This window comes from Arvicanthis niloticus, chromosome 3 (assembly GCF_011762505.2).
Source record: "Arvicanthis niloticus isolate mArvNil1 chromosome 3, mArvNil1.pat.X, whole genome shotgun sequence".
NCBI classification, from domain to species: Eukaryota; Metazoa; Chordata; class Mammalia; order Rodentia; family Muridae; genus Arvicanthis; species Arvicanthis niloticus.
In genome coordinates this window covers 102,382,736-102,408,745 of record NC_047660.1, presented here as the reverse complement: position 1 = coordinate 102,408,745, position 26,010 = coordinate 102,382,736, and the positions used below count along the sequence as shown (strand labels likewise).

Genomic DNA, 26,010 nt, shown 5'->3' with positions numbered 1-26,010 from the left:
CTCTCAGCTACTGCTTCAGTGCCTCCTGCCTCCTGCCACGCTCCCTGCCATGATAGTCATGGACTCTAGCCCCTCTGGAATTGTGAACCCCAAATTTAACCTTTTCTGTTATGAGTTGCCTTTGTTATGGTGTTTTGTCACAGCTACAGAAAAATAACCAAGACACTATACAATGTCATTGGGGTTTCTTGTATTTTAAGATTTTACAAATGGGAAGTTAGGCAAAGCAGTGTATTGGCTTTGAATCCCAAATCTCTCCAAATTTGGACTTGATATCTAATCCTCTAGACTATGATGTGAATTATGTGCCTGCCTCGTTAACTTATAAGAATGAAATGAAGTTGGTTGTCTGAACAGTGGGTATCATTACTTATGTGTTCCTCTGTTCTGAAGGTCCCAGAGTTTGTCAGTGCAGAACAATCACATCTACCCTACTAACACATACAGTATACCAAGGGTATGAGAAGAGTTTTGTGTGGCTGGTGTCAACACAGAGCTCAGACTTGTTTTCAGGTTAACTTTTTCTCAGATATGTATGAGGCCCCTAGTTTGTTCCCCACACTGTAAAAAAGAAAAAAATAAATAAAGTTAAGAGACTTTACTCAATGAATTGGGTAAAATACAGTAGAAGAATGCAGGCTCCTCACTGGGTAACACAAGAGGAGCAGCAGGTTCCCTGAGGCAGACAAGCTAACTTGGCACAGATGCTAAGGTATCATTTGGAGACTTCAGTTTCCAATATTGTCCATATTAAGGCATTTATAAGTTTACATACTCTTCCTTTTGAGACACCTTTTAACACCCCAGTAAAATTGTAACTCAAATCAACAAATTCATGGCAGAGTTGCCTCTGATTGCAAGAGTTAGTCCCCTGAAAGAACTCCTAGGACCATGCTAAAATTGCACATTCTTCAGTGAAGATTTTCTAAGGATTTAAAATAATGTTTGTTAAAACAATAAATAAATAAGTCACGGGGGCCCAGAGAGATGGCTCAGCATTTAAGAATACTTGCTGCTCAAGCAGAGGAATGTGAATTCAGTTCCCAGCATGCACATGGTGGATGACAGCAGTCTATAACCTCAGTTCCAGGAGATCCAACACCCTCTTCCAATTTGCAAGGGTAGTGCATGCACATGGTGTGCATATATACATGCACCTATACATAAAATAAATGTAAATAAACCTTTTTGTTTTTAAGTGAACAGTGAGGTTCAGTGATTCAGTATATGTAGTATGCCTGAGGCTCAAGGTTTGATCCACAGTGCCATGAAAAAAAAAAAAGTAAATAAACAAACATGAATAAAGAGAAATAAAAACCTGAATTTCAACCAGCCCACTTAGAAGTTCTGTACTGTTGGTTTTTTATACTGGCTGCCTGGAAGGGAAAAACACTTTCCATCCCTTTCCAGGGTTACCCAGTGTGGAGGAAATCGCTAACACATTCTTATTTGTGTTGCCTCTATCTTAAGCGTCAGTCTTTCTCGATTAGTTTTTGTTCTTTCTAGAGGTGATTTCAGCGTGCAAGAAACAGCCTCTGGGCCCATCAGATTCTGGCTGTTACATACTTGGTGTGTGAGCTCAGGTTGGTGTATGTAACCTTTTATGTCAGTGACTCTCATCTTGCCTCTGCTCCCTGCCCATGGCCTTCCTTAGCAGATATTTCAAGCTCCTTCTGTATGTAGATTCCTGGGGTTCTGCTGGAGCCTTAGCCTCTGTCCCATAGCTTCACACGTGGCCCTCTGTTCCAGTCCTGCACACCGCCTGGCCTTCTGTTTGACGTCTCAGTGCAAGTTTTTGTGATTCAGTGTATAATGCTTACATTCTACGTGCCTGCAAAACTCGCATCATATTGATACTGCCAAAGTCCTGCCAACATGAACTGTACCCCCAGGCTCCCCTCTAACTTCAGCTGCTACAGCCTTGTGTGCCTAGAAAGCTGAAGACAGGAGAGCAATCCCAGGGAGATCGTTCCTACATGTTCCTGGGCAAGGAGGATCCCCTAGAGCTGTCTTCACAGAAAAGTCTTGGAACTAGAATTATACTTTTCCACTCTTGTGGGCTGTGATGGATGGGTTGTGCTGTTCATAAGATGTCCTTAAGGCATTTTTCCATTGGTCTTGTTACAAATAACTTGTCTCTGACTGCACAATATCTTTAAAAAACCACCTTCTTGGTTGTGACTTTAAGCATGCTTTTTCTCTAGGCCAAGGTACAGTTTTCAGACCTTTCCACTGTATCTTTTGCTCTCACTTTTCATGTATGTCTGCTAAAAATCAAGAAGCACTCGCTCTGCCATGACCTGAACACTATAGCATTTTAAAATGATCTCCACCAGATAAATTAGTCAGCTGCTTTGACACTCTCAGCCTTGCATGGTCACAGCACATGTAGCTAACACAGAAATGCATGGACTCTGGTCCACTCCCCAAGAGAGTATCTGTACCCACCCCTGAAACCTTATCAGCATGGTCTGTCTAAATTCCTTTCACTTCTGGCCACACAAGTTCTTATCAGTAGTGTCCCCTAAGACTTTATTCATCTTCTCAGGTACACAGCATGCTTTCCAAACTCATCCCCACAGAAAATGCCAAAAGCTTTTCATTGATTGGTACAGTGACAATAATAATCTACTTCTCTGTATAAGTTCTCTTTGTTAGGTTAACTTTCCAATCCCATTTATAAAAAAAAAAAAAAAAAAAAAAAAAACCACCTGAGGTGATGAAGAGGTGATAATAGGTAAGAAAGATTCCTCTCGGTTCACAGTTTTCAGGGTTATAAGTTCACAGTTGCCAAGGTCACCGTTGAGAGCATGGTGAGCACTGATCATCAGCCACAAGAGGGCCTGGCCTGCTTTTGCTGCTATTGCTGGGACACAGAGGCACCTCGTTTTAGAGCACTCATAGGGGAATAAAGCAGTCAAGGAAGCCTCTGCTATACTTTAGTGTGTTATTTGAATATGAATGGCTCTCATAGGCTCATAGGTGTGGCTGCTTAGTCACCAGTACTACATAAGAAGGATTAGAAGATGTGGCCTTGTTGGAGAAAGTGTGTCACTAGAGGTATGCTTTAAGGTTTTAAAAGCCCATGTCAAGTCCAGTGTCACTTCTCCCTCCTGTCTATGGATCTGGATGTAGAACTCACAGATACTTCTCCACAGATATGTCTGCCTGTATGCTGCCATGCATCCTACCATGATAGCAATGGACTAAACCTCTGAGCCTATAAGCCTGCCCTATTTAATTTTTTTTCTTTTAAAAGAGTTGCCTTGGTCATGATGTCTCTTAACAGCAATATAAAATCGTCAAAGACAGACGTTGGTACCAGGAGTGGGGTATTGCTGTGACAGGCTTAACCATGCACCTAGTTAGTGAAATGTGACTTTAAATTAGGAAAGAATTTGAACATTTTAAGCAGAGCTTAATAGGCCATACTAGTAGGAATGTGGAATATAGTGGTGCTGAGGCCAAGGTAGATAATGATGGAGTAGCTCAAGAGGTTTCGGGGGGAAAATATGAATAAGTTAAGTGGCCTAGAGACCATTGTTGTGATATTTTAGCAAAGAATGTGGCTGCTTTTTGTCATTTTATGAAAAAATCTGCCTCAGGCTAAATTGAAGAGTTTTGGATTAATGGCCTTGGCAGAGGAGATTCCAAGACAGCCTAATATTGACTTTGTTATGTGGCTATTGATGTTCACACTTAGGCAGATCTATAATGAAAAAGAAGAAGCTGAGCAAGAAAAAAATACAAAATGCACAGTTTGAAGAGAGACAGAGCACCAGAAAATGTGATGGAGCTAATTCCAGTGTTCAAAGAAATAAAATGTTTAAAGAAAACCTGATGCTAAATAAAATAAAAAAGAGTGGTGACCTCAGGGCCAGACCCCACCCAGCTGAGCTTCCAGCTTCTGGAAAGGTAAAGAAATTTTAAATAGTAAAAGGAATCATCAAACCAGAAAGCTGCTGCAAATGTAATTACATGAAGAAGGTAACTTCAAGCCCCGCCAGCAGCAGAACAAGGTAACTTTGGCCACATTGTTTTGGATGTAGAGTCAAGAATATGGGCAAGAAGATGTGGAATCTCCCTTCTCTACTAAGGTAAATGGCTGAGGCCAGGGGTGTGTTGGGATGTCCTGACACGGAGGCTCAGACAGGCCATCACATGAAGCTGTGAAGATGAAGCCTGGATTGTATTGAAGACCCCAAGATGTTTGAGATGACAGTTACAGGATACCTACCCAGCAGAGCTACTAACAGGGTATAGAGCCAGCCCAAGAGAGAAGTGTGTTGCAGCCAACAAAGCTGAAAGGAATTGAAGGTCTGAAGAGTGTTGTGACGTCAGGCATAGAAATGTAGAATTTAGAGTTTGCCCAGCTGGTTTCCGGTCTTGGTTTGGTCCAGTATTTCCTTACCATGCTCCCTGTCTTCCCTTTTGGTATGACATTGTATAGTCTGTATCACTGTATATTGCCATTATATGATCTGCTTTTTTATTTTGATTTTACTTGGAGTTACAGTTAAGAGATTGCCTTAAGTCTCAGAAGAGACATTGAACTTTTTACCATTAAACAGTGTTAAGACTTTTATAGACTATGGGGATGTCTGAAGTTGGACTGATGCATTTTTACTGATCATGGTGCTCTATGGAGTGACCAAGAATGATAAGGTGTCATGGGACTCTGTGGAATGACCCAGCATGATAGGGTGTCATGGGACTCTATGTAGTGACCCAGTATGATAGGGTGTCATGGGACTCTGTGGAGTGATAAGCATCATGACATGGTATGATAGGGTGTCATGGTGCTCCTGCAGTGATGATATAGATGCCACCCTGGCAGTGCTTGGGATGGCTGCTTACCTTGTTCACTGTCTGCCCTTGCTCTCAGTAATCAAGATTCAGGGAGCACAAGCCAGCAGTGTCAGATCAGGGACTGAGGTCCATCAGTGGGGGATCCACAGCAGTGTTACTGCTAAACTTTGTAAGTTGTTATAAGTTCAGTGAACAAACTATAAAATGTAGTGAAAAGTAGAAAGTAGTCACTGCAGAATACTGTGCAAAGTAGTGTTTCATTCCATCAACCACAAGATCAGGCTGGAAAAGTAAGTAGTGTCTACTACCTCCTAAGGGCTACTAAATGGCAGCTATAATATATATATACAATACATACATACATACATACATACATACATACATACATACATAATATTTTGGTCAGTTTGTGAAAAATGTTAACACATCTTTGTTAACCATTATTAAAATGAATTGTTCTAAATGGAACAAAAGTAAAATCACAGCTGTTTGCCCTTGATATGTAGGGGATTTGATGTGTGTGTGTGTGTCTGTGTGTGTGTGTGTGTGTGTGTGTGTGTGTGTGTGTGTGTGAGAGAGAGAGACAGACAGACAGACAGACAGACAGACAGACAGAGACAGAGAGGAGAGGTTAAACAGTATGTTTATATATACTGAGTGGCTGTAAAATGAGTTGATATAACAAGATCACTGTGTAATGCTGGTGTGGAGCCCATATGTAACTAAAGACTTGGTAAGCTTCCTGGAGATGGTTCAGAATTTGTCATGATTATTATAATCACACTGATTTAAAGAAGATGCAGCATATGTAATGTCGACCTTTATTGATGACGTGCACTGTAATTGCCTACTCTTTCCACTCTCATTACTCTGAAACCTAGCTGGTGTTTTCTAAAACAAAACATCATTGCTTGTGTTAGACATTCTTTCACCTCATGGAAGAGCTTATTGGTTCCCAAATCGCTGGGAAGACAAGGTTCCTTTTGACAGTAGTGACAGCAGCAGGTCTAAGTGGGCTTTAGAAAGTTTTCAAAGGCTCTGTGCTCCATCCAGTTGGTGAAGTTAGCTATAGAGTGCTAGCAGAATTCCTATCGGTTCATAATAAATTCAGACAGCAAGATTCAAATGTCACTTTTCCAAAATCGCTTGAAAATACAATTCAGCTCCAGCTCTGGACTTGAATTATATTTGTACACGTGGCTGTTATTACCTTGGCTAAGAGTTGAGAACAACTGCTCCTTCCTGGCCCCTGTACTCGGGTTCACTGGCTACTAGGGCTGTGGTACAGCAGTGTGGTCTCAGTGTGGTGCTAGCATTTGCACCACCTGGGCAATTGAAAGACATATGAATCCTCAGGCCCCACTCCAGACAAGAGTCAGGACTGAGTCCAGACTGAGCAGGGAGCCAAGAACCTCCCGTGTCAGCAGGCTTTCAGGTAGATCTTCTGCAGCTAATGTTTGAATATTGTTACTTTTTTACAATGATGAACCCTGGGCAACAGTATGGAAATTTTGACAAATTCAAGGATGTATTGCATTTTGGAGAACCAAGATGTAAATAATCATTGAAAAATTAATCTAAAGAAGACAGGATAGGAAAAGGAAAAAAAAAAACAAAAAATTTAATCTAAACTTTTTAGTTTAATAATCATATAGTCAGTACTACCTGAATACAAAATTAAAATTTCTTTAGCTTTGTAACAGAAAACAGTGCTTCACACCACGAATATAAAAATACAGGTCTTACTTCATTTCTGGAGTAACATAGCATAACAGTGTCATAACTTTAAACCTTAAGGGAGAGACCAGAAGTGTTAAATTTGAATTCAACTGATTACTAAGACTGTTATTACCCTTTGTGTTTTGGCATCCTTCTGCCTGGTCCTTGAGGTCACCGCCACTCTAGTTTCCTTCTCTCCTCTGTTATTGGCACTTAGAGGGACATGGAGGTAGTGCCTTGTTATACAACCTGGGCTCACTATGCAGCCCAGGATGACCTGCAGCTGGAGGCCTGAAGTAACTTCCCAAGTGCTACAATTACCAGTGTGCACCACATCTGCCCCTCCTCACTTTTTAGTTGTCTTCCTCACCTCTTAAAAGGATTTTCTTCCTTGGGACACCTCCTTGACTCATTCTTCCTCTGAGCCAGCTAATTCTGTAGGCTTTGAATTAAACATCACTTTATCAAAAGTAAATATCCCTTACCTTCTGTCTGCAAACCTGTGTGCTTCCCCTTTCTTACTCCATACCATTATAGAGGAATTGCTTATGCTTGTTTCAAATATGTAGTAAGCCTGATAAAGTCAGAGATTATCCTTGGCTGCTCAAGACTTACCATGTGTCACTCATGCAGCATTCACTGAAAGAATTGAACGTGTATCATCATCACCCAGATAGCTAGCAAGTAGCATTTAGCAAAGCAGAGTAGTCACATATATATGTATTCCTATGTATTCTGTATACCTTGGTGTTTTTACATTTTCCCCATCTTTTTGTGTTTGGAAAGGAAAACTTATGATGGCTCACTGTGCCTCTTCCTTAGGACCTTTGCAAGCTATGTCTCATCCCTCATGTCTGCGTACGGCCCAGGCGATGGTTATCCCAATATGCAACAACTTGATGTCCACCTTAGTGTGAAGGAGCCTGCTGTGTAGCTCTTTCCTCCATGCTGGACATAACCAGTGCCTTCTAGCTTCAGAGCATCCATGACCACCCACAGGACAGACACACTCACACGATCAAGATTAAAATCATAATGGCTACTCTGCATTCCTTCCCAGAGAAAATGGAGGAGGTCAGGAATCAAATGGCCTTCATTAAATCCTTAGGAGGTCACTCACCTCCCCAAGAATTTATAAGACAAACGGTTGTCTGGGGTGTGGCTCAGTAGTACCACTGCCCCTAAATTGCCCAAGGGATTTGCTGATGATACTTGAATTACTCATGCTCCAATATGTAGCCCCATTAAGCTCATTACTTTACCACCTGAACTTGCAGGGAATCCCTTCTTTGATCAGTTTGTGTTCTCCATGTATGGATGAATAGTGTCCCCTCCCCCAAAGTCATATGACAGCACCTTTGTTGGTCTGGGACTTGATGGCACCACCTATGAGTTGTTCCTCAGCAGACATAGCATCACCAGCAGACACCTTGATCGTGCGCTCCTGGCCTCCAGCATGGTAGAAAGTCTCCACTGAAGAGTTTTGTTCCAACATCCCAAGAGGTCTGAGAGCAGCTATGTTGAAGCATGAGTAAGATCTAAAGACTGGCAATGTGCCTCATGAGGCAGCAGGATTTTAGTGAGTTCAAGGCCAACATGGGCTTCCTTGGAAGTTTGATACTTATCTCAAAGCTAAACAAAGAATAAAAAAGAAACACTAAAGACTTCCAAAATCTTAGATTTAATTCAAAAGATGTATTGCCAAGATATAATTCTACTCTGGTCCTGCTTGGGTGGAGAAGTGGTTCTGTTTCTGGCCAAGCCTGGTTTTGAAAACTGCTTGTTTTCCCTGGGTTGGTTCTACTGTCCTTCACTGCTTATAGATGAGCCTTTGGTGCAAATGCTGGTGATGCTGTCAGGTGCAGGGGAGCACATTCTATGTGTTCACCTCTCCAGTTAGAACCCCGATGAAATCTATTACTTGCTCTGTAAGCGCTGCCTGATTCTGTTCCCTAATTGCCTGCTTGTGCAGAGGTACATTGTGTGTCAGAACAGTTTGTTTTTAAACCTCAGGTCTTATCTGTCAGTGATTTGTGAAATTAAACAACACAACCTACATGTTTTATTGCTTGTCGTTAAGTATTGGGGCTTGTTTCTTTTGTTTGTTTGTATGTATGTATGTATGTATGTATGTATATATGTATGTATGTATGTAACTAGATGATTTTAAATGCAATGTATGTGTCATGAGAAAAATGTTTGAAATCAGTAGTATTTTATAGATGGTATAGAATCATAAATGTTACCAGTCCTAAGAATATGGTAGAATTTATGACTTCACGGGAGTGGTTTCAGTATATAAATGTAGCCTTTTCTGATTTCTGAAATTACATTATTCTTCCAGCAGAGTTGTCAGACAAGATCATAGCTGGAAACATTTGAAAACTAGGTCATTAGGCATTCTGTTTGCAAGAGACTGTTGTGGAGGGGAGAGAGCTTTCTTTTTCCTACCTGTGCAGACACCCTGGACTTCAGAGCATCAGAGGGATATGTGGTGGCTTCTATGATTCCAAGATTGCAGGCTATAGGGGCTGCCATCGAAGGATTCAGGCCCTGCTGTTTGTATGCTGACAGTGCTTAAATATGGCTAAGATAACTCTGACTGCAAAGCCATCTGCGAGAGTTTAGCACTTTTCCCAGGCACTTTCTGAACTAACTTGTGGGAATTGCTAAGCTTTGCCCTCTCTGGCTATGCAGAGAGGGTTTTTGCATACCTTCACCTTCAGTTCTGTTTGGACAGTGATGGCTGTCAGCACCTAATACTTTCTCTTAGGAAAGAGAGCTCCTTTAGGATCAGCACCCCACTGCAAGCTGCAAAAGCCGCCCTAGACTCAGTTGTACAGGAGGAGCCCCATCTGAATCTCCCTGGAAGGCGCTTAGAAGTCATGGCTGTTGCTTGAGGACTTGCCTGATTAGGTAGTAGCCTCCTTGAGATTCTTTTCATTTTGCTTGCGATTCATAATCTTGAAACACCAGGCCTGACTGTGAGCTCGGAGAGCAGGGATGTCCCAATTCTCCTTAGCTGTGGCTTCAGCTGGGTGTGCTTCTGACAGATGCAAGAAAACCTCTCTCTGGGCACTTGCCCAGCAGATCTGAGTTGGCTGCCCCTATGTGCAGTGGGGAAACTCACTTGCCCAGCCTCTTATTCAAGTCTGCAGAAGTTGAACAGTTCTATAATATGACTTTAAAACCCGGGGTCAGACAGACAGCTGTTGCTGCTGCTCATTTGGGCAGCATCCACCAGCGCTCACTCTATACCTTGGGCATTTTGATGGAGGCAGATAATAAAAGACCAAGTCCTTGATGAAAAAAAAATCAAGAAGATCAGCCATCATTGATTATAGAACTTGTAATTTATAATCATAATTGTGCTTATTGGACCTTTGAAAGCAATGCCTATGTCTGTCCCTAAGTATGACCTCCACAGAGTTTCCTGTGTGACATGGGAATCGGTGTGGGTCCATAGAATGCTCATTGCAGGCACCCTTGGTCAGACTGCCCAGAAGAAATGCTATTCATGAAAGAATTGAACTCACAAACTACTATTAGAAGCTCCATCTTTCTCTCATTATAATGCTGTTACTTAGAAAATTAATCGTAATTGATAATCTATCATTTGTAGATCAAATTTAAATTTTGTATTAACCTCTATATTAAATAGGGAAATTGTTGGTTTTTGTGGTGGTGGTGGTGGCAGCGGTGGTATATGTTTGTGTATATGTATGTGTGTATGTTTGTGTGTATGTTCACAAGCACACACATGTGAACATACCTACCACAGCACATATGTGAACGTCAGAGGACAACTTGTGAGAGTGAGTTCTCTTCTTCTACCATGTGTGTCCTGGGATCATACTCGGGTTGTCAGTCCTAGCAGCAAGTATTGTCACACACTGGAATATCTAACTTCCCTAGATGAGCCTTTTCATGTAGGTTTTGGAAATGAAGCCCAAAGTGGTTAGAAGCATGAGGGAAAACATTAGGAGACAACCCTTCTAGTTAATGGTGCTGGCCAGTCTGTAGGTGCCTGCTTCTGAGATCTATGATGTAAGGATAAAGGACATTCAAAGATGTGACTAAGATCCTAACTCTGGTCCTTACAGTGGTCCTTGCAGTGTATACCAGACCCAAGTGTGAAGAGGCAAGGGTGCTCACTGCCATGAGTTGGATCAGATCTGGTATTCATGCTCAAAGGTAATGCTAAGTCCCATTCCTTATAGGACCTCCGATATTCCTCTCAGGAAAAGAGTGATCTTTCCATGTGACTCTTCTCTGTGTGGAACCTCAGAACTCCTATTTGGGTGTTATCTAATCTGGAACTGTGAGCTGAAGGAAAATAAAAACTTGTTTTCATCCTTGTAAAGAGAATCACAAGACCTGTAGAGGAGACAGCACTCTACGCTTCCACACAGCAAACAAGATATGGCTTCAGTCAAAAGGGAAGACTTTTTGAAAGTGGGAACTCCCTGAAAGGGGGCCCTAGGCAGGGCTGTGCTTCTGTGAGAACCGCTTGCTGTGTAGGGTATTTGATCTGAGGTAAACTAAGTGACCTGAGACCAATTCTTGAGTGCAATAGCAAGGATTTTAGTCTGTGTTTATAGCAGGCACAAACTCTTCAGTGGGTATTGGCTGGTATCTGTTTCTATCAACTACTACTTAGCTTAGAGATGAGACACCAGAAATAAATCCTGGTCACCAAGTTTGGTGCTTTCCAAAATGACATAGTTACTGAGAAGATGACTATAGAAGGCAGCAGGAAATTTATTGGTCAAAGAATCAAAATGTTACAGGACTGCCAATGAAAATGAATGGTCTCTATGTGCTTTCAGAGCAGTTTTAAGAACTATAGATGTGTGTACGTGTGCAAAGCGATGCAGTAAGTGAAAAGCGGGAGTCGTGTTGATTATGTCATGCCAGAGAGACAAGTGATGCTCTTTAAGAGATCATTTTCCTAGATACTTGGAGAAGAGGTGACAGGAAATACAGGAGAAAGGGTGAAGTCCTAGGCGGAATGCCCCGTGTCCCAGCAGAGTCCATTCTGCTTGCTGCCAGTGGTCCAGAGTAGCCAGAGCTGCTTTCACAAGCCAAGAAACTATGATTCTTGATGAATTTTTAAAATTTTAATCAGGTGAGCAAGCATGCCTGAGAACTGAGTGTTCTTTCCTATCAGCCTGTGACCTCTGTGCTTTCGAGCTGTTCTGAGTCCTCAGCACCACGTAGGGAGAGTGAGAAGGATCCTGAAGCTGCTTTATATTGTGGCTTCTGGAAGATGGGGTCTGCCTTCCAGCCGATGGAACAGGAGCTAACACGGAAACTGGAAAGGGGAAACTTTACTCTGAGGGACCCAGCAGAGCAGACTAGAATTGGCATCAATTATATGGCAGGTGATGTATATCCTGGACTGTCAAGAGAAGGGTTTAGACAGGAGAGATCTCAGTTTCGTAGACCCTGTCAAACTTTTTTCTACGTTTTTTTTGTTTTTGTTTTTGTTTTTGTTTTGTTTTGTTTTGTTTTGTTTTTTTATGTTAAGCCTGTAAGGTAGCATCCTCCAGAGGACAAGATGGTTTCTTATTCTTAAAGACACATGTTTTTTTCTCTGTCTACTTATATATGACAAAGGGTCATTGGTCTGTATGTGACAAACGTCCCTTTCATGGCATGGAGTCACAACATTCATGATCAAAGCTGCAGAATCACTGACACTGCCCGTAAGTTCTCACAGGGCAGGTCTGTAGCCCACAGTGCAGCAGGAGCCACTTCTAATCCTGCAGCTGCTTTTCTCAGCCATACAGAGGGATGTCCTCACCTAGAATCAGAACTCTGCCATTGCCTTCTCAAACATGTGTATGTACATATATATATAAACGTCTTTTCTAACACACATACACATACATAAAACCTTTGGACAAAAATAATATGTAGAAAGGAAAAATGTTGATGTAGGAATATGTCTGGTTTTATGTTTCAATGGTTGGCATTGTATAATGTTTCACCAGGATGGGGATTCATGTGTTTCTCATGTGTTCAGCAGCCTAGATAAAGAGACTTGCTCCCTCCCCTGTGGTGTAACATTTTGTTTATGGGGTCGTGGGTGGAGGTCAAAAGATGACTTGCCATTCTCTCTTTCCACCATGTGGGTCCTAAGGATTGAACTCAGATCCTCACACGTGCTGTGCCTTTGTCCACTGAACCATCCTACCAGCCCCTGAATCTCTTTCATACACTCCTGTTTTGTTTTAAGTCCTGACTACACATCAGTGCTGTAGTCTGCCTATATGGGCATAGCCAGTGAAGATGCTAACTCTAAATTAGCTGATGTACCAAGGACTAGGGGAGAGTGTCCTACTGAATCCCACATCCTCTGAGTGACAGCCGTCACAGCAGGGCCTCAGGATGCCTGTCCTCGGAACAAGGAAAATCTTGCCATAGCTGATTGACTGCTCCAATAGCTGACCTCTTGATTAGTGGGAGGGAATGCAGACAATTTTAAGATCATTGAGTGTGAACGTATGTACATCTTTCTACACTTGCACTGTTTTTGTTGATGACTGGTTTGGAAGATAAGCGATGTTTGGTAACTTTATTGTAATTTGAAGTTATTTATTCTGCTAGATTGGAGAATACCATATTGTATACAATATAAGCCTGTGGGGATTCATTGTTATATTCAGACAAGTAAGACAAAGAAATAAAAAGAAACTCCATGTAATCTATAGTAGTTAATGGAAAACCAGCAGAGGCTCACCGTTATGTTGAAGAACAAATGATTTCCTAACTGAATTCATGTATTCACAACCAGCCATTAAAGAAGCAGTCATATAAGAGGCAAGTGTAGCCTTCCTGAATGGAGAGAAAATATTAATAGGTATGAATATTCTTGATTTTCTTGCCTTCTTTGATGCTTTTTTCTTTGACTTTCTAGCTTGCATTCAAAAAATTTAATCCTGCTGTTTAGATTAATGAGCATTCTTTTTAGACTCTTGGGTAAATTATACAATTAATGACATTTTCTCTGCTGCAGGCAAAATATTACATTTAAGAATGAAAGAAGCAAATCAAGCTAATATACTGTGTAAGAGATGTGTAGTTATACAGAGTGATGCTAGTTTCTTCTCACCTGGGGCCAAGGTATTTTGATAGCTGTAAGCCTTTAAATGGAGTTCAGAGTGCAGTGGCTTGAATGATAGGTAAATAAGGCAGTTTCCTTTGTGACTGAAGAGTTGACTTTACCTGTGATCTGCTACTTGCACTGGGCCAGAGACAGTTTTTAATTCAGTATCAGATTCAGATGAATGTTTAGTTAACTAATCTTCTAATGATGGCATAGGTTCTTCTAGTAGTAATGAGGGGGAGTTTAGAGCAACGTAAACTCATTCTCTTCTCCCTGTCATGGCCTGAGTCCTATACAAAGTAGAGAGAGAGTACAAGGAGGTCCAGTTCCTCACCATCCTTACCAACCAGTCCTTAAGAAGCCCTGCTTTAGGGTTTAAGGCTTAGAAGTTCTATATGCACCTCCTAAGGGACAGCACATTTCCCTATGTTCCTTCAGTGTAGTCCCATACCATTAAAATGATCACTTTTCAGTTGCTAAGAGGAGTACTTCGAACCTACACAGGCTCTAACATAAACCTAGATGCTCGGCCAAGTCCTTTCACCTTCCTCCCCTCCTGCTTTGCTGTTTTTAAGTGAATTGCCTCTAAAGGAGCTAGTGAGATGATGGCTCAGCAGACCAAGACATGTGCCACCAAAGAGTTCTGCGTTTGTCCCCTTAGACTCATATGGTGGAAGGAGAGAACTGACTTCTGCAAGCTGTCCTCTGACTCACATGGGCTCACATGTCCCAGCCCCACCACTACTACTACTACTACACACACACACACACACACACACACACACACACACACAAATAATTCTTAAAAGATGGGTGATTACTTTGCAGAGAAATTCTCAGAAGTGATCAAATAGGCTAGAGATGAAAAGCAGAAGCAAGCAAGGCTCTACAGAGAATTGTAGGTTGGGCATGGCCCCTACCTGACGGACAGGGAGGGAGGCCCTCTCTATGGGAGAGAGGTGTGTCCTCGGGGGTAGAGAGGAGGAGACCTCCCTGGTGGTGCCAGGAAGAAGAGTCCTGGAGCTCTGAGCTGTCTGTCAGATATTTTTGCAAGCAACAGAAATGAAACTCAGACAAGAAATATAAATCAGACGATGTGTATAATTGCATGAGACGGGCTACAAATCTCTAATTCTAGACTCTGATGAGATGAATGAAGTAAAAAGGTGCTCCACACTCTCAGGACTGCTTGGTGTGAGATTCCATGCAATCCCAGTAAGAATGTCAGCAAATTCCTCTCCTAGCAGACAATTTGTATGGATTGAAGGCAGCATGATGAACTCCTTCCCAACTGAGTTTCAGTCAGAGGCTTTAATGACCCTGTGGTACAGTGAAAATCTTCATGGATGAATGGACACACTCATATGGACCGTAGTAGGAATTCATTCTGAAAAGAACAGGGTTCGGGGCCTTGAAATGAGAGATCAAGACCATCTGTGCAGTGTGTAAGAGTTCAGAGTGTGTGCACAGACTGCCAAAGCTCTTCTCACCTCTCCTGCCTTCCAGCTGAGGCCTCCAGTGAGTTAGTAACCTTTAACCTTCTGTTTGTTTGTATTGCTTCGATAGTGATAAAGGTTAGAGGGTTAGTGCAGGGATTAAGTTAGAGTATTAAAACAGCATCTGGCTCCCACTGAACTCTTTAATTTGTTGATGGTGGTAATATTTGCTTCCATACATAGTTAATATTTTACAAACATCGGTGAACATCAAAACCAAGCAGGGAAATTATGAAATGCTGCATTCCGCTGCCAGAAAATTGATTACATGTAGAGTTAGCCAGAGTGTCTTAATAAATGCATGGTCATTGACTGTAACTAACCCATGAGCTTCAAAGACTGTAGGAAGTTGGTATCAGTAGCAGCTCTCATGGCAATAGGGTACAGTAAGAAAAATGGTCCCTTGGGGGAAAAACAATCTATATGTTTATAGAGAACTGGAAGTTAGAGTGGAGACATTAAAACGTCTTGAGGTGGATGCTTGTGGTATAAACAGGATTTAGACAGCCTTTCCTGTGAAACACCATCTCAGATTTGGAGGCTCTTGCAGTCTGAGAATGTTCTCACCATAGAAAAAACAAGAGTTAGAAAGGTTTCCTCGGGACTTTTTCTTTGTGTAGTATGATCGAAGGCTACTTGGGTCCATTCGGTGGTTTATTTAAAGAGGGGTACCCAAAGGTTTCTCCAAGAGAGAGGGAAGTAAGGGGGCTGCATGACAGAGTGCTGTCCACCAGCCAGCTTTCTGATGTCTCAGCTGGACTCAGGCAGCAAGCGTCCTTCACTTGTTGTCTGGGGCAGCAGCAGTGACTCTTAGTCACTGACATGGTAACAGACATAGGTTGCCAGTCTCTGGCTCTTATCTTTCTACCTGTTGAAGGCCCAGCTTGAGGCTCCCTGTTTTCCACGTTCGACTGTAACCAAGGTGTGCTCCAGAGACTTTCAGCTTACCTGCTTTGTCATTGGTGAGCAAACACTACTTAGCTGTGCTTAGAAGTGAAACTCTGTGAAATCTGCATAAGAACTTTTGTACTGTCCCAGCTTTTGTCATGCCCCATGAAACAGGTGGGTGGAGAATAAGTCAGATGCTGCTCTGGCACTCTTATCAGTTAATGAGGAAGGTTAATATTTCAGTGTTTCAGCTTTCATACCCATTTTTTCTCAGGGGAGGCATCAGGCCCATTTATTCCAATTTAATTAAAGGTACCTTTTTCTCTAGACTGGTCCTATTTCTTCTTCTTCTTCTAACTTTACCATTACAAATAAATTACCACAGAAAAAATCCTTTCTTTATATAATGATGACAAAAATCTGGTCATTAAAACATAAAAATTTGCCTTCTGAAAAACAGCCAAGTGTTTCTGAGACTGGGAGTAAAATCTCAGAGTCACAGCTATGAGTTAATCACGCAGTCAGTTTCTTCCTGAATTCCAAGTATTCGGAGATGTTTTAATATATCACCCAGTGTATTTTATATCATCTAAGAACTGAGTACATTGTGCAGACACTGGGGAGGGTGTTTAATAGAGCCCAATGGACAGATTCAGCTGTGCATGCTAATAGAGGTTCATTCATACATTTCTGAGAACTTGGGAGATATTGTGAAAGTAATCTGTACATGTCAGTCACGTTTTTCTTTTACAACTTTCATGGGATTGGGTTTTTTTTTTCAAAGAATATAATATATATATATATATATATATATATATATATATATATATATATATATTTGTTGTTGAAGCCCTCATCAACTGTGGACATCCGGGCTCCTAGAGGTAATGTCAGCACTCTTGTGGCTTTCTAGAAACTTTGGGATCCCCACATTCCTGCCTCTCAGTCAACAAAGCTGAGGCAGAAGGACACATAGAGGCCATCAAAGAAGTGAACTGATGCTGTTGTCTGCCTGTGTCTCCTGAAATCCAGTTTTTCAGTTTAGAATCTCTTAACCCTTCCAGCATATTAAAGGGCAGTGGGTAATGGAGAGGGGGCTGGTAATGTAACTTTGAGAGCAGTTTCCTCCCAAGTCCCTTCTGGACTATCACTGGCTGCTTTCAGTCCCCTGCAGTGTATGGGAGAATACATATACTGGAGTGTTGGGGCCAGGAGAGAAGAACACAGAGCAGAGAAGAGAGTAATCAGACAAGATTTGACCCAAAACTCCAGAACATGTAAATCCTGGGGCTGCCCTATTTGGAGCATGGATATAGAACTGAGCCTTCCTCACTGATAGACTGCCACCTCCCCTGAGTACAGGAAGGGCTAATCATTACTCTAGACTGGTCAGGTGCCCAATGGGGAAAGGCGCTTGCCATGAAGCCCAGCAATCTGGGTCCAATCCCTAAGACCCACATGGTAAAAATATCCTAAAAGTATCCTATGCCTTCTGTAGTGTGCCATGTCAGCAAAGCATGCATACACAGACAGATGTTAGATAGATAGATAGATAGATAGATAGATAGATAGATAGGTACTTAGATAGGTACTTAGATACTTAGATACTTAGATACATGGTACATACATACGTACAAACATACGTAGATAGATAGATAGATAGATAGATAGATGGTAGATAGATAAATGATAGATAGATAAATGATAGGTAGATAGATAGACAGATGATAGATAATAAATAAATAAATAAATTATACATTTTTTAAAATCCATTGCCCTGTACCAGAGCCATGCTTTGCTTTGATGTGTGATTTGAGTCTAGCCTGCTGTTTAAAAGATATGCTTCTGGGCCACATGGAGGAAATCAGGAGACTTTGTTTCATAGTTTTAGGAAGCAGAGGATTGTGGGGTGGGAGCTATGACTCAGGGACAGGTGGCTAGCATGCAGAAGAACCTAGATTGGCCCATACTGAAAGGAGGAGAATTAAAAACATAAGGTGGTAGACTGACTCCTTGGGGCATGCAGACAACCTTCCTCCTTTTTTGCGCTGCTTCCTCTTAAGGTTGCTGCTGTGCACAAGAAAAGATATGATTGCAGATTTCTGCTGCTTGTGGAAAGTGAGGTGAGGACAGTGGATTTTAATCATTAAAGACCCCCTGCAAGTGCCTTTTTTCTTTTCAGATATGCATTTGTGCATCTGTGGGTACACTTGTGTGTATATGTGAGTACATGGGAAGCCCAAAGGCAACTCTGGGTATTAACTCCAGAATGCTACCTACCTTGTTAGAGACAAGATCTCCCACTGGCCTACAGTTCACCTGTCAAGAGCCTCATGCAGCATGAAAACCAAGGTTATCAGACATTGCCATGCCTGGCCTTCGTGTTTTTATATAATTTATTTTTGTGTTCTGTGGATGGAATGCAGGTCTTTGTGCTGACCTGTCTCTGCAGCTCTCTCTGCTGCTCCTTAAGCTGTAGTGTATGTCAGCTACTAATTTTCTTGTTCTTTCTAAGAAAACATTTCATAAAGTATCATATAAATTACAAGGTGTACATTACATATTTATTATCACATCTGACATCTTTAGACTTCTTTTTAAAACTATGAAATGAGCGTGGGGAAGTAGCTTAGGCAGTGCACTGTTTTCTCAGCAAGCCGTAAGGATCTAAGCTCAGATTTCCAGCATGCATGTAAAAAGCAGGCATGGTTACACATGCCTGTAACCCCAGTACTGAGACAGGGAAGCTTGAGGAACCCTGGAGTCCACTGACCAGACTTCATCAGTGAGCTCCAGAGCTCCAGTGAGAGATCCTGCCTACAATAACATGGACAACAATGAGACATAAACCTCTGGCCTTCAAACACGTGTGCACATAATGTGTGCATGAGCCTGTGCATATGTGCACATAACACGCACAAATACAGAATTTCTTTCCGCAAGATTAAATTTGCATTTAATATAGGGATTTATATAAGAATAAACACATTTGCTAGTGTCTGAGAATCATTTTGTTTGTGTTTTAACTGCCATGTGTTATACCATTTATAACAGTAAGGTGACCTTGCTTACTGTTCTCAGTTGCCCATCTGAGTAACTGCAGCATACCGCAGGTCTGGGCCCACACTGGGCTGTATTATCCTAAGGAAGGACATTTTCAGAGGGGAAGTTATATTATTATGCTTAGTAAAAACAAAGTCTCAACAGTGTTTAAAGTTAACTTGAAATATTTTGAATTATAATGCAGCCAGCTTGGCTACATACTGTATCACAGGTGTAGAAATAGCAGTCAGAAACATACGAAGTTACTCAACAACCTCACAAGTAAATGTTCTGCAACTATATGCAGAACTCAGTGATGTTTGTGAAATATTCTCTGAATGTTATCAGATACCAACTACATCACAAGCAATGTCAAATTCTAAATGTTATATGAAGAAAGAGAGGGAGAGGGGGACAGATTGCCACAATTTCAGGGTGAAAAAACACTTCCTTTTTGATTAGTTGGTGTTTTACAATTGTGGGTCAAAAGGTACCACAAAGTACAGATTGCTGTTTATTTGTATAAAGGCGCTTCACGTTTAACAGGCACAAGGTGGAATAACGACAAGCTCAGTTATAACCGAGACTATCAGCATTAGAATACATTTCTGGAGTGTCTGCTGGCTTAGACTCAGAGCTGGCTTTCACATCAAAACGGATGACTTCAGAGTTGGCTAGTACTGGGCAGGCTCTCATGCATAAAGTTTCCAACTTGAACCTTTTACCAAAGTATGCTTATAAGTATGATCCCAGGTTTTCTTTCTTTTTTTTTTTTTTTTTTTTTTTTTTTTTTTCTTGTCCCAACAAGTTTAGTCCTAAGAACATTCCTCCTGGTTTAGCAGTTCTCTTGACTCCAGAGAGTCAAGGGCAGTCCTGTTCAGTTAAAGCATGCCTCACTCACTACCTTCAAGAGTATGCTCGATAACCCCTAATGAGGGACAGAGACACCGTGGATTCATTGATTTGAGACAAGATCTCACACCATAGCTCAAGCTGATCTGGTAGCAGTGTGCAGCCCAGACTGTGGTCAAACTCAAAACACTACTCCAGCATCAGCTTCCAGGTGCTGGAATTACTGGTGTGAGCCGCCATGCCTGGCTGGTCTCAAGTGTGTGCTGTAGATAAATGACACTCTTGGAATCTGTCCAAGTGTCTTTGTCTTGCTCTGACTTTATGAAGTAGCCAGTTGGTTTATTTTGGGTTTTTTTTTTTCACTTGATGAATGTTGGTACAAGTTGGTGATAGCTAGTTTTAATGAGTCAGAACATGTGATTTCTAAGTGTTAGAAACATCATAAAATCTTAAGAAATGAAAGCAATGTGGTTTTGACTCTTTTCTTGTTTGTTTGTTTGTTTGTTTGTTTGTTTGAGACGACATTTCTCTGTGTGGCCTTGGCTCTCCTAGAACTTGCTTTGTAGACCAGGATGGCCTCAAACCCACAGAGATCTGCCAGCCCCTGCCTCCTGAGTTCTGGAACACCGCTGGGCTTGACTTATTTATTTTAAGCACTGACCCAACTGTTGAGTTTGTTTTATATTCTCAGCAGCTCACCCCAAGGGAAAACATTTGTTTACAGAATCAAAGACAAGTGAGATGCCTGGCATGGCCCATCCTGGAGCTTCTTCTGTATATGTACTGCCCTTGAGTGAATAAACCTACATCCTGCCATGTTCTTTTCTAAGATGTAAGATGTTGAAGCTCATTAAACCAAGTACAATAGAAATGTCTAAGAAAACAGAAAGGCCTCTTTGTCCTTCTCATTTGTGTTGAAATTACTTCTCAATACTGGATGAATTTATAATCTATATGAAGGTATTTTGGGGGGACATACAAACATAGGGATTTTCAGTAATCTAGAGCTCATAATATGCACTGTCTGAAGCTCATGGAGAGCACAGCACAGCTGTTGTTTGAGCATGAGTGACTGCTTCTGCACCCAGCTGATACATTTGAACTACCACATCTGATCAGTAGGCATTCTGCTTATTTTTATTACAAGCTTTATGACTGTACAATTTTCCTACCCATTAACAATAATCCACTTCAAGCTAGTGCTTAAATATTTATTGAATAAAGCATTCGCATACAGTATATTAGCTCTTAAAAGATATTTTATCATTATAAATTAGTACACTATTTCCATATCCTGATTCATGGAGTCAAAGTATTGTTGAACTGAATGTTCAATATCCTGAAAGCAGTCTATTTGTATTGTATAAATTCTCCTTAGGGAAGTTTTGTGGTACTAGAATTGTTCTTTTTTTATTAGTAAACCAGATGGCTTTTCAAGTCAAATCTGGCTGTTTGTCAACATGTATCCTACCTGTTGTTTTAAACTCTATTATCAACTGCAACAGTATTGGTTTTAAATGAGTAGTAGTTGTCATAGTAGCAAGAGAAAGCAGTTGGGTAAGATGGTACTTGTGAGAACAGCCATCATGGTAGCCTTCCATGGGGATGGAGTGCACACATAACCTCTAAGGGGAGTGTCAGTCCTACCTCACAGAAGAAGGAACACAAAGATAAAAGGTAAGTCAGTTGGGCTGTCGGCTAATTGGCTTATGTTGGAATTGATGAGGGGAGATACCTGCTGTGAGCCAGTGATGGCTGAACACACCTTACAGATGAAAAGAACTGTAGGTAATGATGTGTCACGTGCTCTCCCCACTCAGGGAAGACACTGCACACTTACAGGCCCACAGGCAGGTTGCATTTGGGAGCAGGCTGTGGGTAGCAGGCTTTGTCGTGTGTAGAGAGTGGGGTGTTCTCCAGTTCTCACACAGAGATAATCCTTGCTCCAGAGCTCAAGTTCACTCCACTGTTTAAGGTATCTCCCTGTTTTCTTAGGGGTCATGTTCACACTTTTAAAATAGTTGTCTTAGGATTTCTTTTGCTCTGATGAAACACTATGACCAAAAAAAGCAAATCGGGAAGGAAAGGGCGTATTTGGCTTACACTTCCACCTCACTGTTCATCGTCAAAGGAAGTCATTACAGGAACTCAAAGAGGGCAGGAAACTGGAGGCAGGAGCTCATGCAGACATCATGGACCAGTGCCACCAAGCTACTGGCTTACTGTTTGTTCAGCATGGTTTGCTCAGTGTGCTTTCTTATAAAACCCTGAAGCACCAGCATAGGCATGGCACCATCCACAATGAACAGGTCCCTCCTCCATCAATCACTAATTAAGAAAATGCCCTACATGCTTGCCTACAGCTTGATCTTATGTGGAGGTATTTTCTCAATTAAAGTTTCCTCCTTTCAGAGAACTCTAGCTTGTGTAAAGTTGACAGTAAACGAGCCAGCACAATAATATTTTTAATTCGTACATGTATGAAAGTGCCATACATGTATACAGTGTGTGTTGTTCTTTTCTACTCACTATTGACTCCTTCCTGCTCCCAAACTCCTCCCCACTGGATCTCCTTCCCAGCCTCAGGTCCTTTATTTCCTGTGTTATTAGCAACCCTGAGTCCAGTTAATGCTACCCATATAGACATGGATTTGTGGCCATGTCCCCCAAATGAGAGTGAACGTTCCTCCCTCAACAGCTGTGAACTGCCCAACGCTCCTCTGATAGAGCTGGGGACAGTGGAGAGTCCCCATCCATGCTAGAGTTTTGCCTGCAACAACCAGGTTATGTCCAGAAGTCAGCATCACAGCTCTCTTCCTGACCCATAGGCCCTTGCTTTCTCTCCTCCCCTTTGAAAAATTCCTGAGCCTTGGGCAGCGGGCAGTTGATATAGATAACCCAACCACAGCTGGCCACTCCACGTTACTTTGGCCCTTCTGTCAACTGTGAGCCTCTACAGTAAGCAATAACCAATGCCTGAAGTTGAGAGGGGCAGCCCTCCTCCTCCCTGGGCACTTCCACAATGAAGGACATGGGAACACACGGCCTGTGTGCTCGAGCTCTGGCTCACATTCACAGTTTAAATAACTGAGTATTTTTCTTCCCTGAGCATTTTGTATAGACGATAGCATCTGGTGATTTAAACAAACACTTTCATTTGAAGATAATTCTGGGAAGTTTTTCCTCTTAAAAGAAAGATAAATATAAATCCTAGTTTTATCTTGATTTAGTTTTCTTCTACATATATTTTTCTTTTCTTTTACACATTCTGCAGAGGTCATAAGTTGACTTTGCTGTCTTCCTCTATCACTCCTATCACTCAACTTACCTTTTTCTATACAGGGTCTCTAAGTGAGGTGTTTCCGCTTCCCCAGCTGGCCCGGAGTCCCTAGGATCCTCCTGTCTGCCTTCCCAGCCCTGGAGTTGCAGACACCCTACTACACCTGGCTTTTATGTGGGTGCTACAGATCTAAAGTCAGAGCCTCATGCTTATCTGCCCCTCATTGCCCAGCCCACAGATCCTTTGAATCTAAATTTGAAAGATTTAGATTAAAAGGGACAATGTTCTCAAATGATACATCAGGGCTTTTCACAGTAGTTGTCTTAGTTACTGTTCTATTGTGATGAGACATCATGACCAAGGCAGCTTACAGAAGGAAGAGTTTATTAGATCTTATCGTTTCAGAGAGTGAGTCAGTGACCGTCATTCCAGGGGCATGGCAGCAGGCAGGTCGGCATGGCACTGGAGCAGTAGCTGAGAGCTCAGACCCTATCCATAAGCACAAGGCAGAGCACTAACTGGGAATAGTGTGGGCTTTTTAAAATCCAAAGCCCAACCCCACTGACATGCCTCTTTCAACAAAGCTACACCTCCTGATCCTTCCTAAATACAGTTTTACAAGTGGGGACCAAACATTCAAATATATGAGCCTGTGGAGGCCATTCATATCCTAACCACAACAGTAGCTCAGTTTTGAGCATTTAGCTGATATAAAATCATTGGAACAGACAGTTGATGATTGGCAGCCATTTGGCTCTTCATGTTCTCAATTGATTAATAATTAAAATATTTAAATTTTCCTTTTCATTATATTATGCATCATGGACTGAGGTACTCTTGATGTATTTACTAAATTAGTTACTGCTGCTTAGGGCCCTGCCCCATATTTATGAATGAAAGCAGCTTACATGGTTTAAACTATATTCATTCTGAAACCACAAGAGAATCACAACACAGGCTTATGACTGTGGTTTGCCACCTCAGATACAGATTCTCTAATAACAGACCCTCCGTGTTCCTGCAAACATGTTGCGTGTAGTTTTTAAAACATGTTACCACCTTTGCCCGGGAGCTGCCACCTACACTCTAGCCCCTCCCACTCCCATTTGTTCCACCCAGCTTAGCTCTGGGATCAGCCTCCACCAACCCTAACCCGGCTTCCTTTTCTATCCACCTTTGCTCGAGAGGGGTCGTGCTAGCCCACTCACGATACCCTTGAATCCACAGATAAAAGATACACAGCTCTGTTACCTTTTAACATGCCTACTAAGCACAATTGCTAGGCACTGAAAACTACTGCCTGGAAAGGCCTGACCTTTATTTATTATTTCCATTTCTCCTCCTGCCCTAAACTTAGTGACTTGTTCCACCAGCCCCTGCCAAACATCCTTGGCCACACGTGTGCCTATAGCAGAGGCCTACATAATAGCTGTGTCCTTCTTCCTCCAAGGCATGGCCGAAAAGGCCTCCTCTCCTTCCCTGCATCTCCTGTTCCTCTCGGGACCTGGAAGTCCCACCTGTGTCTTCCACCCAGCAATTAGCTCCCAGCCTTCCACATTAACAAATCAAGAACCAATTAGGGAACTAGACCTTAGTATCAGAACCTCCCCTTACATAAACATTCCTGAAAATGCACTGCATCACACACTGCTTAAGACTTCTTGTCTTTATGTTAAGATATTGCTGACTTTGACCCAAATCTTGGAATGTTGGACTGATTCACCAGGAACATAGTCTGAGACAAGGTTTAGAAGAGGAACCCAGTTACACTTATAACTAAGTTTAAAAGAAAAGAAATGTATTCCTTGACACTGGGTTTGTATTGTTTTACTTGTTGAAAGGTATTGTTTATATAGGGCATACCCTAAATAAGGCCTATGTAAGGCCTCCACTACGAGCATGTGGTCAAGGATGTTTGCAGGGGCTGGTGGAACAAGTCACTAAGTCTAGGGCAGGAGGAGAAATGGAGACAATAAATTGGTAATTTAGAATAAATGTTCCCCAACCTATCCTCCAGCAGCTGTCCTCTCCCCTCCAGGATGTGGGCTCTGCTGCTGGCCCAAGCTTCTGATAATGAAATGGAAAAGATACTTTTGCTTCCGTGTGTCCTGTAAATTAGGATTCAGCCAAAGTGCATTGTTCTTACTTCTCCATGTCTCCATCTAGAAGGTGACTGGAGTGTGGTAGCAGCCAGCCCATTCTGCACTTGACCTTCACAGCTGATGTTTTCAAGCCCCTGAAAGCCTACCAACACCAGCAGTCCCTCTGCAAGAGGCACTGGTGGGACTGAGAAAACCACTCACTTCTAGACATCCTTGTCTTTCTAAAACAAATGCCTGAGAAGATGCAAACTATTGATCTGCGTTATCTCGCCAGGTTCCTGCTGTGTGAGCAGAACTCTTTGAACAGTGAACAGAAACTGTGTTTCCTTACAGAAAGGAAGTGAGGACAGGTCGTGGCAGCCAAATAAACCTGTCAGTGGTTTCAAGTGTAGAGCTGTTAGGAGAGATGCAGAGATAAAGAATAAAGTAAAAGAAACCTAACTGTTTCCGTCAAGTCAGGTTGTACACTACTTAGAAATTGTACTTGGGGAGAAATTGCTTTCAGACTTGAAATCACCCTGAAAATCCGAGTTATTGTTTCACTAAGATTTTTCTTTTAAAGGAAACTGTTAGGAAAAAAAAAAAAAAAAAAAAAAAAATCCTAGAGAGGTCCTTAGTGGTTAAGAGCACATACTGTTCTTGGAGAATATACAAGTCTGGTTCCCAGTACCCATGACAGACAGGCACCTCACCACAACCTGTAACTCCAGC

At 41.9% G+C, this 26,010-nt stretch overlaps 1 protein-coding gene across 5 annotated transcripts in view; it reads left to right on the top strand.

The window, feature by feature from the left end:
- LOC117706201 (ubiquitin-conjugating enzyme E2 E2) overlaps nt 1-26,010 on the top strand; it is a 267,546-nt gene that overhangs the window by 138,721 nt on the left and 102,815 nt on the right. For 2 of the 5 annotated variants that reach the window (XM_076931606.1, XM_076931605.1), the window contains exon 4: nt 10,632-10,722. The exons of the other annotated variants lie outside the window; for them this stretch is intronic. In XM_076931606.1, coding sequence (XP_076787721.1) covers nt 10,632-10,722 — 91 coding nt within the window. The remainder of the gene's footprint in view (nt 1-10,631; nt 10,723-26,010) is intronic. 5 annotated transcript variants of the gene reach the window in all.